General features: G+C 37.6%; 1 protein-coding gene across 17 annotated transcripts in view; it reads left to right on the top strand.

Moving 5' to 3' along the window:
- The first annotated feature begins 3,408 nt into the window (after window positions 1-3,408).
- Window positions 3,409-18,208, top strand: part of Ppfia2 (PTPRF interacting protein alpha 2) — a 513,258-nt gene continuing 498,458 nt past the window's right edge. For 3 of the 17 annotated variants that reach the window (XM_060377984.1, XM_060377986.1, XM_060377988.1), the window contains exons 1-2: window positions 3,410-4,316; window positions 8,170-8,420. In XM_060377984.1, coding sequence (XP_060233967.1) covers window positions 8,172-8,420 — 249 coding nt within the window. In that variant the 5' untranslated portion in view covers window positions 3,410-4,316; window positions 8,170-8,171. Of the gene's footprint in view, window positions 4,317-8,169; window positions 8,421-18,208 lie in introns of all 17 variants that reach the window. The other 14 variants (XM_060377996.1, XM_060377997.1, XM_060377982.1 and 11 more) reach the window with 9 other exon arrangements.

Here is an 18,208-nt window from a genome sequence, read left to right on the forward strand (position 1 = left end):
ACTGAATTCATATTTTGATATTTTGATTAATTTGATGATAATATGATATCATCAAATTAAAATTCATCATTTTAATTTGATGATATCATATTTTGATACTTTAATCCCATGAGTGCTGGGATTACAGGTGTACTAATACTACTAATAAAAAGGAAGCCACCACACTTGGTAAATGTAATCTTGTATTTGCAGATAGGTGTAGTTCATCGTAATCTATTGAAATCAATGGAAGCCGATTGTAGCCTTAACATAAAAATTGTTTTCATATAATATAAAGCATAAAAATACTTTTCACCTCATGTGTGAATACTTAGTACTTCTTATTCTTGTATTTTTTTAAAGTTTCTCTGAATATTTAAGCAGTGATTGTCAATATGAGATGTAGACCTAGCAGTACTACTGCCACTTTGGAACTTCTCAGAAACCAAAATGTCGAGACAGCACCATTGATCTGACAGATGCACAGCCATGGGGAATGAGGCCAAGCAATGTTCACTATAAGAAGCCGCCCTGGGTATTTTTTTGTTTGCTCACTTTGGTGGTCACTAAGCTACAGGAACATACACAGTTGGTGACCCTTGTGTTCTCACCAACGGGTTGATCTAATGCCTTCGTGAAGTTACTTTTTGTAGGAACCTTTCCCCAGTTTGATAGGGAATGTGTATAGCTCCTGCCTTTATGCTATAGGCAGGAATGGGATACTTCTAAGGTGAGAGTGATTGAGAAGATGAGGGCTTTCTTTCAAAAATAATTCTTATGTTGTGGTCATTTCTTGCCTTTATTACCATTCTTTTTGGTGTTATCAACTACAGGGTAGCCTTTTGAAAATATTCTGTGTCAGCTGTGATTGAGACACTTAAACTTTAAAACTTTTATCTGCTACATGGGAATCAAGCAAATAAGAACTCTTGAAAATGGTAAGAATGTTTTCTTTTTTGTTTTGTTTTACATGGCAGGGTTTCTCTGTGTAGTCTTGGCTGTCCTGGACCTGCTTTGTAGACAGGGTGGACCTCTAAATCATAGAGATCATCCTGCCTCTGCATCCACGAGTGCTGGGATTACAGGTGTGCACCACCGAGCCCAGCTAAGAACACTTAGAACTATTTACTGGCATGAAAGTAAAATGAGGATTTCATAACGTAACTACAGTCACAGAAACACACATCAAAGCGGCTTTCTTGAAAAAAAAATTTTGAAAGTTAAGAGACGTTTTTAAGTCATGTGTGCCATTCCAGACAATGGAAGTTCTGAGCACTGACATGAATAATATAATGTGGCTATCTCAATATTAGATTTTTTAGAAGATGAACTCAGGTGTAAATCTATTTTCCGAGATTATGTGAACTTGAGGTATACCAAATGGTGAATTGAGGGCCTGGTTTCTAGTGGTATAAACCTACAATCCTGACTCCAAAAAAAGCTGAGTCAGTAGGATTGGTAGTGTAAGGCCAACCAGTGTTACATAGTGAAACTATGCCTTAAAATAAATTAATTAATAATAAACAAACAAACAAATAAATTGTGCTCATGGAGTAGTTTGGCTGGTGGTCTAGACCTTGCTAATGTTGACACAAAAGCTATAGCTGTCACCTTAAAGGGATTATAGTTTACTCTGGAGCCACTTTTGAGTGATTATAGCCTGGAAACACACCTATGTATTAGCAAAAATCTCATCACTCAACAGTTTTACAAACTTTTGTAGTTTTGTAGAACAAAGAAAGTCATAAATCAAGGCAAGTTTAAAATATATTGGGTACAGCAGAGAGGTAGTTATGGTAAGATAAGGGAAAATCTTCTATGGGCCCAAGATGCTATCTAAAGGCATTCTTCTTTTAGCTTTTGGGTTTGGGAAGCTGGTAGTCTCCTAAATTAATAGCTTACAAAACAATTTTTATCTGTGATTTACAGGATGTCAGTTCTGACACAGACCAGGCAAGGAATGATTGTTCCTAGGAGCTAAACTAGCCCAAGATAAGGGAATTAGCCTCTGGACCTGGAACATTCCAATCTTCCTACATTAGTGCATTCCAGTCAATTAGTCTCAACCGACACAGCTTCCTTTTGGACATGTTTGTTCACACCAATGTAGTATAGGCATTGTTAGGAGTGTGGACTCTCAGGGTCCACTCTAGCCTTAGAATCTCAGCATCTACAAGGTAATGGGGTCCACAAGTGAGAAGGTTGGAGATACAGTGCTCCGTTAAGCATATAATAAATTCCATGTTTGTTTAATATTTTTACACTTAATTCTCAGAGTGTGATTCAGAACTTGAGTAACAGTCTAGGAGAGAAGGGGACAAAATTTATGTGGTTCACCTTAAACATTACTGTGAAGTCATCAACTAATTAAGTTCTTCCCTAAGAAAGAACTCCGCGAGGTGATGGTGATACTTCAAGCAGTCAGGATGTGAACACCATTTCTTAGTGAAATTTAGCAAAGCATCCCCTCTAGGATCTTTACGCTGCTTACTGTGGGCATTTGCTGTAACTTCCACTGTGTACTTCATGTTTAATTCTTTTTCCATTCTCTTAGTGCATCACAACCTACCTCATTCAAACATTTCAAAATATATGTATCCGCTTTTGTCTACTTATGCCTCCTTATTCTTGATCTATATGAATCTCTCTCTCTCTCTCTCTCTCTCTCTCTCTCTCTCTCACACACACACACACACACAGAGAGAGAGAGAGAGAGAGAGAGAGAGAGAGAGAGAGAGAGAGAGAGAGGTGTTGTAGGGACTGGAACATGCTCTTAGAGCTGCCAGACTGTTGAAAGATGAAATTTAGTTCTGCAAGCAGGGAGCATTTAACTCCAGATCCTGATCATTAAGGCCATGAATGGAAGAGCCCTGAAGAGCTAATGCAAAGTGACAGAGGCAGCCACACCCTAGACCTACTCAGGTTCCTACCAGGGTGACTAACTTGCCTCTGGTTCAAGGAAAGAAAGCTGCGAACAGCCACGACAAACACGGAAGGCCACAGAGCGAGAAGGTTCCCAGTTCCCAAGAGCGCATGCCAACACAAGCGTTCCTATAAAGATGATTGTGTGACAGAAGCTCAGGTAGAGCAAAGCAGACCCCCTTTACACTTTAGCTCATCCGTGGCCCTCGTCATTGTCGGGAACACTGGGACCAGTTTGATCTTTGGCAGCCTTGGAGAAGCTTTTGGGGAGACAAGTGTATCCACGAGCGCGTGTGCGTGAGGAGGAGAGCAAAGACGTGATTACTTCAGAATTTATTTAAGGGCCGGTGGAAACCACTGCAGCAGCTTCCAGGGGAAGCCCTTGTTCTAGAGGAAGAGGAGGTGGAGGTTGCCAAGGAGGAGGAGGAGGAGGAGGAGGAGGAGGAGGAGGAGGGGAGGAGACAGAGAAGGAGGAGTAGCAGCGGCTTGCATGAGGCAAGTGAGAAGATGCTATAGCATCCTCACTTGTTCCCAGCAGGTTGGTTCTGTCGGCCAACTGATGTAAGCAGATGAGTTGCTGAGAGGCTGGAAGGAGAAAATTGGTGCCGTGGGCTGCGGGAGAGGGGGGGGCGGTGCCTTGGGGGCGACGATGTGTGTGGTGTGTGGCTGCTTCCCTTCCCAGAAAAGAAGCACTTTATTTAAGCAAAAGGATACACCCTAGGATAGAAGTAGGCTGGGTGCCCAGAGAAGACCTGTCCTGCTTCTAGCATCCCTAATGGGACTCACTTCCTTTTAACTATCAAACTCCCAGCTTTTATCATAAACTCCACAGGGGCTCCGGGTGGAGAATTTCCCTTCTGGATAGGCACTTCCCACAGTTTACCCAGAAGTTCGTGTTTGGAGGGACGCTTCTTCACCCGCTGGGTGGCCCGGGAGACCGTGGGGAGCAGTTGAGCTACGTTAAGTTTCTGAAAGTCAGATCCAGTCCCGGATTACCAGCTCTCCGCCCCGGGGCTCCTGCTGCACGCGAAGGCTGCTGCTACTGCTGCTGGGCGGCAAAGGGGCCGCGGCTGCTTTAAGAACCGCCTCCCCCTCTTTTCCCTTTGACAATGGTCTGAACCGAGCTCTGCTTCCCAAAGCAAAATTTGTAATATGCCATTTTTCCGATGGACCCTTCTCCTTTTGGCTGCTGACGGAGCCGCGGGAAGATGCCGAGCTGCTGCCACGCTACGGAGCCAGGGCATGTTCCAAGAAAACGCCTGGGCTCGAGAGCATCTAAGCTGCCTTTCTCCTCCGGTTGCTAGGGAAATGGTCCAGGACTGCTGGGTGTGAGCCTCACCTCTCTGCCAGCGGAGACTAGACTGCGATTGTCATTGACCAATTGAAGAAACAGGACCTGAAATTAGAGACATTAGGTACAGAAACTGTATTCGAGTTGCATGCTCCCCCCCCCCTTCATTTTTTTATAAACCACCTCCCCAGCCCCACCCCGCCCCCAGGGAAGGAGATGCAAAGTCCTCCTTGTGGGTTACTGCTAGTTACCTTCGCTTTCCACCCATCCTCTCCATCTCCGATTTCCCTGCATCCTGCCTAGCTGGCGCTCTCCTGGGGCAGATGAACAATTTTAGTATGGAAATTATGAAGTCAACTTCTTTCGGGGTGGTGGGGGGTGTGGCTGAACAGTAACTGTCCAGCGGTGTGGGGTGAGCTTGCTGTTTGGCCATCTGAACAGACGCTGGGGAAAGAAAGTGAAAATGCTTTCATTAGAGGTGGTAGGAATATTTCACGAGGACAGGGATTTCAAAGAGTTAACGAGGGGGAGGAATATTCGTGTAATGTAATCAGACAATGGCTAGGCTTTCTCTTACTGAATTACTCCTTGCGGGTTAACGGAGATGGAGCTGGGAGGTTCTGAAGACTAAACCTTTGCCAAAGAAACTTACTACAGAGAATGGCTGCTGCTTTGCCCGTGGTAGAGTGTAATTTCTAACGATATAATGAAATGAAGTTATTGACCTAGAGGAATAAAAGTCTTTTGAAATACTCTTGTCTGGATAGATACAGCTCATAAGAACATATATTCCTAAGGAACACACAGGATCTCAAAATCCTTGCTGAATGACTCTGATGGACATTCAGAACTTTTATTTTGGAATCGGAGAGATTTAGAAGACACTCAAGGTTACATGCTGACAGCATGGGAGTTGGTTTTCTCAGTATAAAATTATTCGTGCTAAATTTAAGCACTGAGATAATTAAACCAATCAGGATTATTATTATTTTTCTCTCTCTTTAAAATAAAATTTGGACTGTCTGAAACTGAGTGCTGAAACCTTCAATAGTTTGGCATCAAGTCATCTATATCTAGATGAAGCTAATAAAATTATATTTCACATTGACTTGAGGGAGGGATGATGAAAAGGCCAATACCTCAGCCAACTGTGTGCGCTCACTTGCTTCTCAGCGGTGGTGTAATGTTTTCATTTTCAGTTCCAAAAAATGACTGTTAAAGCAAAATGTGATATATCTGGGTGCAGTACACAAGATGCTTGATGACCATCTCTTTTGTACCATGCCGGTGTGCTACAAAATATTTTTCATAGGTTTTGTAGACAGTTTTTGTGTTTTGTTTGTTTGCTTGATTTTTTTTTTTTCAATTTTGGAAGAAAGGTCTATAGATTTGCTCATTTGGGTTGACTGGGAAGAAAATAACATGCATTTATCTTATTTTCTAAGTAATTTTGCATCGCGTGAGTTTTTTATGACTTGAATTTGGAGAGTTCAGAAGTATCTGCTAGAATTACAGCTGTAGGCCTAGAAACAAGAGTTTTAATGTACAACCTCATTTCTGTAAGGACAAATGCTGATCAGTTTGCAATAGACAACACAGTTGGGGTTTTATAACAATTCTTTATATATTTTACCGTGTGTTGTCTGTTGAATTCCTAAAGTGGGGATTTTATAAACAGATTATCATTCTTATGTTGTGGAAAGAATCATGAAACTTTGAGAGGCAAACCAACTTGCTCCGTTTCACATGTTTCATTGGTGGGATGGTCCTAGGTTATTCAACGTATAGATTGGGTAGGCTTTCTTCACTTTTCACCCAGCCCTGTTCTGGCTGATCAAACCCAGGAACATCTTTTATATTGATCTGAAAGTCTTCAGTCTGTGACTGCCCAGTGTCTCTTGCTAACAAGAGGTTGCCTATAAGTAGTATGCTTTAGCAGGGTAAAACTTATGCTTGGAGTAAGGATGATAGTCATTATTTAAATTTGAAGTTGTTAGCAATAGTTTTTATTTTATAAGGCTATGCCTTAAAATTGTTGAAGATCGTGTAGAGAACTTTATTTTCTGGAAGAATTTATTCTGATACTTTGTTTTAACAGTCAATGTAAAAAAATAAACACATATGCTCATGGTCTCATCTATCAGAGTGTCTCAACTAGTTCATGTATGAATGTCACATATGGCATGGGAATTAACTTTTTTAAATAAGACAATGTGTTGAAAAGTTTTGTTCTGTTTGTTTTTCAATTAGCTTAAAGAGGATTTGTAGCAATTAAATGGAGGATGTAATTTCTGTGATGGTCCATGAATGAAAATAAAAAATGATAAAAGTGTAAAATTTACATTAAGTAGTTAAAGTGAAAGTTTGTGTGAGTGTGCCTGTAAAGAAATTTTATGTATAAAGTCTGTAATTTACCTTAAGGAAAGTATGAAATAAGTGAGTCAAGTCCCTGACTTTAGATAGCTCAGTGTTTTAAGTGATGAACAAAGTTTCAAAATATTTTGAATTATTTTAGAAATTTCCAATTTTTTCTTTTCTTTATCTAGAATACTTGTCACAAAATAAGTTCCTTTCATATTCTTAAAGTTTTTCTCAGTTTCCAATGAGCCATGACCAAATAATTCACAAATAATTAAGTTTTGCTCTTTAACACAAAGAATCACAAAAAAGTAATTAATATTGAATGGCTATGTCTTGACATTTTATTTCAAAATAGCACCAGATGGTTTCAAAATATCACTTTAGTTTCCCCAAGAATATATATATATATATATAATATATATATATATAATGAATTTGCCTTCCATTATAAAATTCTGAGAAAGCTCTGGGACCCACAACCAAACTAGACTTTCCTCAAATCATACTTTCTGCAAAACCAGGCTCTCTGTTAGCTTCTGACCATTCCACAACTGAAATTAAGAGGAATTAGACACACGCACACACACACACATACACATGGTGAAAATGGAAATGGGTTAAGTTCTCATTTTTAAAGATGCCACATGTGATAAGACAATACTACATGTCAATTTTTATACAGTCTGCTTGAAATAAAATTAATAAATAATTTTAAAAAGCATTCTGATCAGTCCATTTATCCTATGACTGAGAGTTTGTGCTTAGCAGCTGTGAAGTGAAGTGACTGTATTTGGTAATGCAATTTACTGCATCTGTTTGTGGAATATTGGAAAGAGTGTTAGTTTATATTGTTTGGATGAAAACCAGACAATGCATCTAACAGGAATACTAAGTGTAATTAGCAGTATAATAATCAAGACAAATTCATGGGCCTCAGACTAATTCTTAAAGTTTATGACTAATCCAATCTGTATCACTTATCTAGTCTGTGTACAGTTCTGAAAGACAGAACATGAAAATAAATAAAAATATCACATTAAAAGGCTTAAATTAGTTGTTGTGAGGAAATCTGTTGAAGAAGTGAGAAAATAATGGTTTATTACCTAAAATAGTCAATTATTTGGTTTTTTTTTGCTTAAAACAGTAAATATTAGGTTACTTATCTGTACATCATTCAAAAATTATAGTTTCCACTCACTGAAGCACAAGAATGTACTTGTTGAGAAATAAGCTACAGTGTTTGTTATAAGACACTTGTAAACTCAGAGGGGTGGAGAAGGGAGGAATGATTATTGAAATGATGTGTTTCTATAAATCAAATTGTTTTGTGTGGTAAATTATGCAAAAGAAAATGGAGAAACAAATGGGCAGGTTAAGTATTGTACATGAGACCTGTGGATTTCCATGACAGGTGAAAAGCATATAGATTTCAGACAGTGAAGAAATAGACCATTTCTCCCTGAGGTCCACACCTTCCTCTGGATTAGACTGGAGACAGGAGGTAGGGGGAAGAGCTTAATGACCTGCAAAAACTTAAATGAGATGAAAGCCATCGGGGGAGGGGAGATTACTGAAAATAATTTGTTTACTAAAAATTTCTCTTTATATTCTTTAAGCAATGATGTGTGAAGTGATGCCGACGATTAATGAGGACACCCCAATGAGCCAACGGGGGTCCCAAAGCAGTGGCTCTGACTCAGACTCGCATTTTGAGCAGCTGATGGTCAATATGCTCGATGAAAGAGACCGTCTACTGGACACACTTCGAGAGACCCAGGAAAGCCTCTCGCTGGCCCAGCAAAGACTTCAGGATGTCATCTACGACAGAGACTCACTTCAGAGACAGCTCAACTCAGCCCTACCTCAGGTATGTTTCGGTAGCACAGATTTTGAAATTTTCAAATTTCCTAATTGAGCAAGCCTTTAATAATATTTACTTCATGTCCGTTCCTGTAACTACTTTTCTCTTGAGTATATAATTGGTTTTAGATTAAAATTCATAAAAAAATTACTGTTTATCAAACTTGCCCTTACACAAAATCAGAGTATATTGGCACGCGCGGGCGTGTGTGTGTGTGTGTGTGTGTGTGTGTGTGTGTGTGTGCGCGCGCGCCTGCGTAGAATGGAAGAATTAGAGATCCTTCTAAGAATTAAGTTACAAACAGAGCATCATGCAACACAACACGAGCATGTCCAGACCTCATGCTTACTGCTTGTCTGCCAAACACTTTAACCCTGAGCCATCTCCTTAGTCCATAACTGTTTTTATTGTGGAGTTCAGATTTTCTGCTTGTGTATAATTTGTATTATGGACCAGTCTTAATTACACACATATATTTCTGAAGAGAATACTATAAATATTCCTACTTTACGGAAAAAAAAAGTCTATGGTTTCGTCTTTAAAAGACCTAGTTTTGCTATATACTTTCAATGAAATACCAGTTTTCAGGATATATATGTTTAAGAATTGTGAGTATGGATTTTGATTGTGTACCATAACGTTACTATAACCGTACTTTATATTATTTAACATTTTAAAACTGTCGATCTGCACATTGCTACTATACACACCTGAGACACACAGTTCTTAAATGTAGTGACAACATTCTCCTTTTTATAATGTGCACATTTAGTTTACAAATCTTTTGCCCAAGTAGTCAATAGATATTCTTTAATTGGTGTGCTTGAATCTTTGTGAGTATTTTTAAACCATTTATTGTTGGTGACATTAACATTGTTCAGGGAAGCAGAAGGAGAAAATGGCTACCATAAATGTAAAGTTTGAGGCAAAAAAAATAAATAACACAAAATGGGAAACTACTATAGTGACATAAAATTGAAATTATTTCAGCAAGCAAAATTGCAAGCAGACACAAACCTTACTATAAAGGTGTTCTAAATTGACTGTACAAGGCTTTCAGGCACTGGTGACTGGGGCTTTATTTTAGGTGCCTCCAATTCTTTTGTCACTCAGGGCAGAAATGTAGCAATATTTCAACACTACTAAGTATGTAAATATCAGCCTCAGAGTATATTCCATTTTTCTTTGGAGCACATCAGTGTTTAAAGAGTGCTGATAATTTCACACCCTTCCACATCCCATCCTGATATTTCTGGCTATACACCCACATACCTGCCTTTCTTTTCTTTTTTTTTTTTCAATGCAGTTTATTCAGGAACCTTGAACAATCCTCGGACCCTGGGGAAAGCCAGCCCACAGCTTAAATAGCCTCTGGGTAGCCAACCCAGGCGTGCCACGTGTGCAATGCAGATAGGTCCACATACATGGAAGCAAGCCAGATCCTCGGCCTTAGCCAAATGTCTGATTGCATGCGGGTTGATGCCCCAGGTCCCGCCTCTGAGAAAAAGGTATCGGACGGGTCTGATGCTCTTTGGGTGGATGACACCTAAATGAACATCAGTACAAAGTCCCAAATTTATTTCTAATATCAGAGATCAGACCTCTACTCTTGCCTGATGCGTCTAAAACAAAAAGGGGGAACTGTAGAGAGCTGCGGAATGCTATGCCTTAAAGATGGAGCTGGTTTCTGCCTTCCACCTTCCCGATGGTGAGTGCTCTCTCTCACGAACAACTCCACATACCTGCCTTTCTAATGTAACGATCCATTTTACTATTCCGTAGGACCCTCCCCCCCATTAAACATCCTTCACTCTAAAGCTTTCCTTGCCTTCTACTCTTCACTCAGTTCTGCTCTAGTTTCCTAAGAAGAACCTAAGAATCCTTAAGGATGCTTGGCAGTCCAATTCTGATCCCCTTATCAGAGAGCCATAGTGTTTTTGTCTCTTAAATAAAGCTCATCTCACTCCTGTCTGTTGTGATCTAGCCTTAAGTTTCTCTGTCATGTCTCCTAAAATCTCTTCAATAAAGCTGTCTTATTGTATCCTCAAATAATCCTGGACTACACCTAGGTCAGCAAAACCTTGTCTTTCCAGTGATTTTCTTTTATGCTGTTTTAGGTTTTCTATTGCTGTGATGTATACCCTGAACAAAAGGAACACAGGAGGAAAGCATTTATTTCATTCACAATTCTTTACATGTAACACTTCATCATCAAAAGCAATGAGGTCGAGTTTAGACTTTCTCTAATAAAGGGACCTTTTCTGACACCTACGTACACTTCCTGTGGTTCTCAAGCTTGCTAATGCTATGACCCTTTTATACTCTCACGTTGTGCTGACCCCAACCATAAAATTACAGTGTTGCTACTTTGTAGCTGGTCTTGGCTACTTTGTTGGGTGTGCATAGTAGCCTCCACACACATGCACACACTGTCAAAATAAATCTTAGAAAATATTTGTCATTATGCTTTTAATAGTTTTCTCAAGTCTTCTTCTATGGTAGCTGTGGTCATATGTCCCTTGTGTCACAAAAGATCTTTTCATACTGTGCCAAAGTGACATTTGGATTGAGCACACTCATTAGTGGTGTATACCAATTCAACACACTGAAAGTGTTTTACAAATTGTCTGACATAGACAAAGGCTGCATCTTTTCTTACTGCCTCTACTGTAGCCTTTATTAAAGTTTTCTCTGTGCAGTTATTTTTCTACATAGCTAAGCAAAGTTGTATCCACTTGCAGATTTTGTTTCTTAGTTCTTCTTTTTCTCTAATCCTTACAACCATATTTATCTCATGAGTGTTCTAAAAGTACTTGTCTGTACTATGGATGTAGCTCAATTGTGTGCTTGTCTAACCAGCTCAAGGTACTGTGTTTCACTGTCCCACTACTGCAGAAGCAATAGCACAGCAACCACTATTGCATTCTGCCCTCAAATATTTGCAGATATAGTCATTCTCTCTTAATCTCACCCTCTTGAATGATCAAGTAAAACCATCAGTTATTTTATTTGAAAATTTCCCTTCTCTTACTTTGCAATCATGTTTGTTCTAGAGTCATTGCTTTTCCTACACATTCTTCCTAATTTTCTCTACTAAAATTTTTCCTTTGTGAAACTATTTTCTCTTGTCTTAAGTATTTCTGCTTTTATACTTTTAATCATTCTTTCTTCCTTTTTACATTTTCCTATTCATAATATCAAGTATTTCAACTGATCTTTCTCCCAATTGAACAGATTTGTAATATCCAAATATACTCCTTCACTTGTTTAGTATAATAAAAAGAACTGCTGTCTCTAGACTCCAATTTCCTTTAGAGACCAATCATTTCCTTCTTGTCCTCTAACTCTATCTCTCAGCTTCTTCTTCTGCCAAAATTTATTTATTTTCTCAACTACAAGATGTTTTTTCTAACTCTACAAAGACTCCAATAAAATGATGAAGGAGAAACATCATTATTTCAAAGAGTTTCAATTGGCTTTACTTTACATACCATGGACTAAGGAGTAAATTCCATTTTACTTAGAAAAAAGACAAGGCTTTCAAGGAAACTACTCAGAGAGCTTGATGAGCTTTTTGCAGAGAATGAAGATAGAGCCTGAAGTCAAAAAGCACAGTAGAGGCTGAAGATGCCCTTGCCTCTACAAAAAGCTAGAGGCAGGCTTCTGTTCTTCCAATGCAAACATAAAGTTGTTGGCTCTTAAATTACCAATGGAGCCTTCATATGGGACCTTCCTTAGAGTTATCTTCCACCAACAGAATAATGTCACATGTACAGATTCTATGTTGAAACACAAATAACTAATCAGAGGACTAACTCCCAGAGAGGAAACAGACAAAGCCAACCAAAATGGAGAATAATATACTGGGGGTTTTTTGAGAAAGTCACAAATAAACTCATGGTGTGTTGGGGGTGGGGATGGGGGATAGGACAGATGATTACCTAAGTGCTCTTATGAAAGTCCAGACTAGAGATGAAAAGGAGGGCAACCCAACCCCACTATGGTCTGCTCTTCACTACAAGTTCTCCCACTCTGGTGAGATTGAAAACTGTTCCCTGAGTGGAAAGGGCGAGAGTAAAGAGAGACCAGGATGCTCTCATGATCTGAGGTGTATCTAAATTCTTAAAACAGCCTGTACTGAATATAAAAGTTGAAGAAGTAAACTGGATAGAACTACAGGATATACTTCATTTTATGTTCTCATATGATCTAGAAGAAGATCCAGTCTAACCTGGAGTTTTTAAAATCCAAAATAAAAGGACAGATAGCTTACCTAAGCATAGTGGGAAAGTTCAGACATTTGTCGAAAATTTCATTAAGGTTTATTTATTTACCCAAGACTATTAGAGGAGAGTCTGTGGGTTACTGAAGCCAGCTGACTTTCTAAACTACTTTGAAGTATCATCTCTATTTATGCTTACAAATCTCATGATGCTGGAAAACAATTGCACTGGTATATCTGATTACTGACACATAAAAGAAAAAAAAAAATAGCCTTTTCTAATATTACTGAAGAGGTCCCTGCAGGAGACCATGGGAGTCAGGGAAACAAACCAAAAAGAGGTGAGAATTAAAAAGTCAGTTCAGATTGACTTTGTCAACCTGCATCAAGACTTCAGGGAGTTTGATGCCAGATGGTTCATTGTTATATTTAAAACATGTTACTAGTTGGGGAAAAAAAAGTTTCCTGATGTAATACAGTCACCAGGGCGCAAGGAAACATAATTATGTCAAAACTCAAGTCAGGGCACGTGTCATTTCTTTCAAGAAGATGGGTTCTAAAAACAGGCACTAGATTAAGGGCCTATGGAAGGGTCTTGCTTGGTCTTGGTCATACAAATAGTGGTCATTTAGGCCATTACCTATCTCTGGTCCTGGTTGTGAGAGCTTGGAGGAAACCCTTAGCTTTCAGGGTCATTTAGGTGACTTTTCAGCTATGATCTTGTAGTAGCTTAATATGACCTAGCCCAGAAGATTGCCATGTTATTAATCTCTTCCAATTCCCAATTTTCTGGATAGAAAAACAGATTTTTCATTTTTCCGACTGGAAAGATAATTCTATGTGTTTAACATTCCAAGTTTCTCTGGAGATCTTTAGGTGCAAGAACCTTCATGCTGCTCTCCCGACATTCCATGTTTTATTTTGCAAATTTTAAAAGATTACAAATGATACTTATTTTTAGTATGTAAATTTGATCATGCGTGTCTATTCAATAATTGGCTTGATTCACTAAATATCCAAAGTTTTCTTTTTTTTAATTTTTTTCTTTATTAATTACACTTTATTCACTTTGTATCCCCCCTGTGGTTCTCTCCCTCCTCCTGTCCCAATCCCTCCCTTCCTCCACTCTCTGCATGCATGCCTCTCCTCAAGTCCACTGATAGGGGAGGACTTCTTTTCCTTCCTTCTGATCCTAGTCAATTAGGTCTCATCAGGAGTTTGCGTCAGGTTCTACTCATTGTAAGTGTTACAAATTCTAGGGACACTTTTTAGCCATATAGGGTCATTACATAAGTTTTGTTTTATAGCAGCATAGCAAGGTGATATATAAATTCTTTGAATATGGCAGCAGTTTTAGCTGAATCCATTGCTCACCCCCCGCCTGTGATGAATCAGAAGTGCCCTCAGGGTCTAGATGCCATCTTCTTCTTTTCTGGGGAAAAACTCTGTCACATCACAATATTTCCATCATTAATAGATCATAACCAATATTGCTAAAACATGTTCTTTAGCAATAGACTTTTCAAGTTAAAGTAAAATGAATCTTAACAACCCACTGTACTCACTGACCACCCCATCTATTTTTCCCTTTTGAAAAAGGATTGCTTTGAAGATTGCCTCAATGAAAACATTTATTATCAGGCTCCAAATGGTTTTGTCATCTGTTTTTCTGATGGTTTATAACATTCATTATAAGTTTTATAACTTATAATTATAACTTATAATACAGTTTTCATTGGTCAACATTTTTAAACTTATAAATTATAGGTTTTATGGAAAAGGTTTAACTAATGATGTTTTTCTAATGAAGAGAAGTAAACTCTTCTAATTAGAGAAATTTTTTTTCAAATAGATTTAGGTGTGTGTGTGTCTGTGTCTGTCTATTTGTGAGTGTTGTATATGTGGAAGTGAGCATCATTGGAGTCCAGCGGAGAACTATAAATATTTGATTCTCTCTCCTTCCTCTTTTATGTGATTTCTAAAAATTGAACTCAACTCTCCTAGCCTGTTTGATCATGTGCCATCCACTTTATTTATTTATTTATTTATTCGTTCTTTTTTTTAATTATTTAGTGAAAATTCAGATGGAGGAAGGCTCTATGAAGGGAGGAGGAGAGGAAGGAAGAGAGGATAATGGGGAAACAAATATTGCATGTTTTTCCTTATTTGAAATTTGGATTTAAATATATACATATAATATGAAGGCTGAAGGATGTAGAAAGGAGAGAAGAAATATAAGAAAAGGCAATGATGGAAGGTAACAAAGGGTTACAATGATACACATGCATGACAATAATGAAACCCATCATACTGTATGCTACTAAACGTAGTGATAAAATTTAAAAAAAAAGCACATCCTTATAACTTATTTTGAAACTTGACAAATAGTAGCAGTCAATGTTGATTGTATTAAAAGAAGCTGATCAAATTCATAATCTTTGGGTAGAAAATATGTGACTCCTGAAGTGGCAAATTTTAATGACCATACTAAATTTAATGTTTTATAAAATGTAATTTTATTTGAAATTTTATACCTGAAATTCTGTGTTAATGTAAACATGAGTTTTAATATATTAAGCAACAACTACAGATTTCTCTTTTTACTTTTTCTTTCTATTTATTAATTTATTTTATTGCTGCTGACTTTTTTTTTTCAATGCAGTTTATTCAGGAACCTTGAACAATCATCTGACCCTGGGGAAAGCCAGCCCACAGCTTAAATAGCCTCTGGGTAGCCAACCCCGGCATGCCACGTGGGCAATGCAGATAGGTCCACATACATGGAAGCAAGCCAGATCCTCAGCCTTTAACTTTTAAATTTTTTGTTCTTTGCATATATTTTGGAGCTACTAGTTTCACTCAACTATTGTTATGACTTAGCAAACAGTGGAATTACATTTATTTTCACAATATCCATAATTGTTTCTAGACATATATTTCCCATACTTTTTTCAACATTTCAAGACAGGATTTCTCCGTGTAGCCTTGGCTGTCCTGGGCTTGCTTTGTAGATCAGGCTGCCCTCCACCTCACAGCAATCTGCTTGACTCTGCCTCCCTGAGTTCTGGGATTAATGGTATGTGCTACCACGCTCAACATTTCCAAAAATTTTATCTTATTTTATTATTAATTGTGTGGTGGTTTGAATGAAGTGGTCCCTATAGGCTCATATATTTTAATGTTTGGTTTCCAGATGGTAGACTGTTTAGGAAGAATGAGGAAGGGTAAGCTTATTGAGGTAGGTGTGGTCTTGTTGGAGAAGGTGTATCGCTAGTGGCGGGCTTTTGAGATTTCAAAAGCCAATGCCAGTCTTTCTCTCCATGTCCTTCCTGTGGCTCAGGGGGTAAAGCTCTTAGCTGCTACAGCACCATGCCTACTTGCTTCCCACCATGATGGGCACCGACTAAACTTCTAAAACTCTAAGCAAGCTACCAATTAAAAGCTTATCTTTGTAAGAGTTGCCATGGTCAGTGTCTTTCCATAGCAATAGAACAATAATAAGGATAATTAGTAAAAACAATGTTTTGCATGCTTAAATGGTATGTTACTTCTATATTTGTACTTTCAGTTTGTACACACACAAAAAATTAAAGATACATGTATATATGAGCAATTTCTAGGGTATCGGTATACAGTCTGCCAAACTTTCTCAAGTCATTTGCTAGCTTTATTTTTAGTATAATTACCGATTTGCTTCTGTTTAACCTATAATTTACAGTATTTCTGTTTTTTATCTGTTCAGTGTTCCTTTTATTAATTTTTCATGTTTTCATGGAATTGGTTGAATATGTTTTTATGTTATTAAAGTTTCCTCTCTCCTACTCTAGAAAATTCACATTTTACATTGTTTACATATTTTTCCTATAATTTGAAAGGTGTATCCTCAACAAAGTGCTTTTTCATTATGCTCTTCACTTTATTGTATTTCTTACACAGTACATGAGTATTATAGCATTATAGGGTAATAGCATTTTAAGTTTATTCACATACTATTTCTTCTATGTCTCAGATCTTTCCTCTAGAACCATTTTTAATCTACATGAAAACTACTTTCTGTGTTTTCTTCAGTATAAATTTTCAGATGAGTAATTTTTCTCACTTAGGATTTTCAAAAAAAATCTTTATTACATCTTTATTTTCTAAATAATTATATTTAGAATATTTCTGTTCATCCCCATCTTTAAAGAGTTGAGGTGTTTTCAATGAAATAAAAGTTTAGCAATGAATTTTGATATTTTATTGTATCTTTAATTTGTTATATTTGGAAGGCAGTCAGTCATCAGTTTTCTACCTCAGTTTTCTACCTCTGAAGTTAAGTTGTATTATTACTATTCTTTCTTTTGGCATTTAGACAAAAAAAAAATTCTAGAAGTTTTGATGGACTTGAAATGCATACTTATTTTTATTTATTATCTTCGGTATTATTGTTGTAGCAACATAATGCCTTCTATTATTTGGGAAAACATTACTTTAAAAAATCTTGCTTCTGTGCTGTTCTTTTATCTCATTATGGAACTCCACGTCTCATCTTTTTGTTGTTGTTGTTTTGTTTCCTCTCTTATGTTCTTCTGTATTTTCCTTCCATTTTCTCTTTGTTTAATTTAGGATTTTATTTTCATACTTGTTTATTTTGTTCTCTATTTTCTCTAAATGTAATAATTTGTTACTAAATGTATTTGTTTGAATCTTCATTTTGACCGGTGTCTTGTTCTTTACAATCCACCATCACCATTTATTTCATTTGGCTTCACAGTTTTATTTTTATCACCATGAACACTAACGGCAGTTATTAAGTCTTTCAGTGCTAAAAGCTCTAATAATGGGTTTCATCTTCGGTGTGTTGTTCATCCTTAATGCTTTGACATGTTTAGTTTGGACTTTGTGTGTGTCACTTTATTCGAAAACTTCTTAGCAGAAGACATTTAATTTCTAGAGTATTCTTATTTCACTCCAGAGGTATTATTTATTTAATTGGCTGTATGCCTGGGAAAGTGTGATTTTCATAGCCACAATCCCATTATTTTTAGGCTGCAGTCTTTATGCTTCTCACTCTAGTTGGGGAAGATTCTCTGGGACAGCTGCACCTGGTCAGGACTTGATCCCAGTTTTAAAATCCCATTCGTGATGAAACTGCCAAAGATGGTGAGCCAGCGCCTTTTACATTGTGGGGAAGAGGCTGGAGAAACAGTTTCTATGTTAAGAGCACTTGACCCTTTTGCAAAGGACCCGGGTTTTGTTCCCAGCACCCACATGGCGGCCCACAATCATCTACAATTGCAAGTCGAAGGCATCTAATGTCGTCTTCTGACCTCTGTGTGCATAAAAACATATCTGGTGCACAAAATATTTTCAGGCAAAATGCACATAAAACAAGTTCAATCTAAACCTGAACAAGCACACAAAACTTAGGGTAACACTGGCCTGCAGAAATGCATTTTCATTTCCCCATGTTTCTAAAAGTTTGGAGGCTTTATTATCTTTTTACTTGGTTCAAAAGCAAATGTTAAAAATTATTCACTTTATGGTACATTTTCCTTGTCTTTGCATATTTTAGCCATATTTAGGATTCTGG

Source organism: Meriones unguiculatus, chromosome 2 (genome assembly GCF_030254825.1).
Source record: "Meriones unguiculatus strain TT.TT164.6M chromosome 2, Bangor_MerUng_6.1, whole genome shotgun sequence".
In the NCBI taxonomy this organism is placed as follows: domain Eukaryota; kingdom Metazoa; phylum Chordata; class Mammalia; order Rodentia; family Muridae; genus Meriones; species Meriones unguiculatus.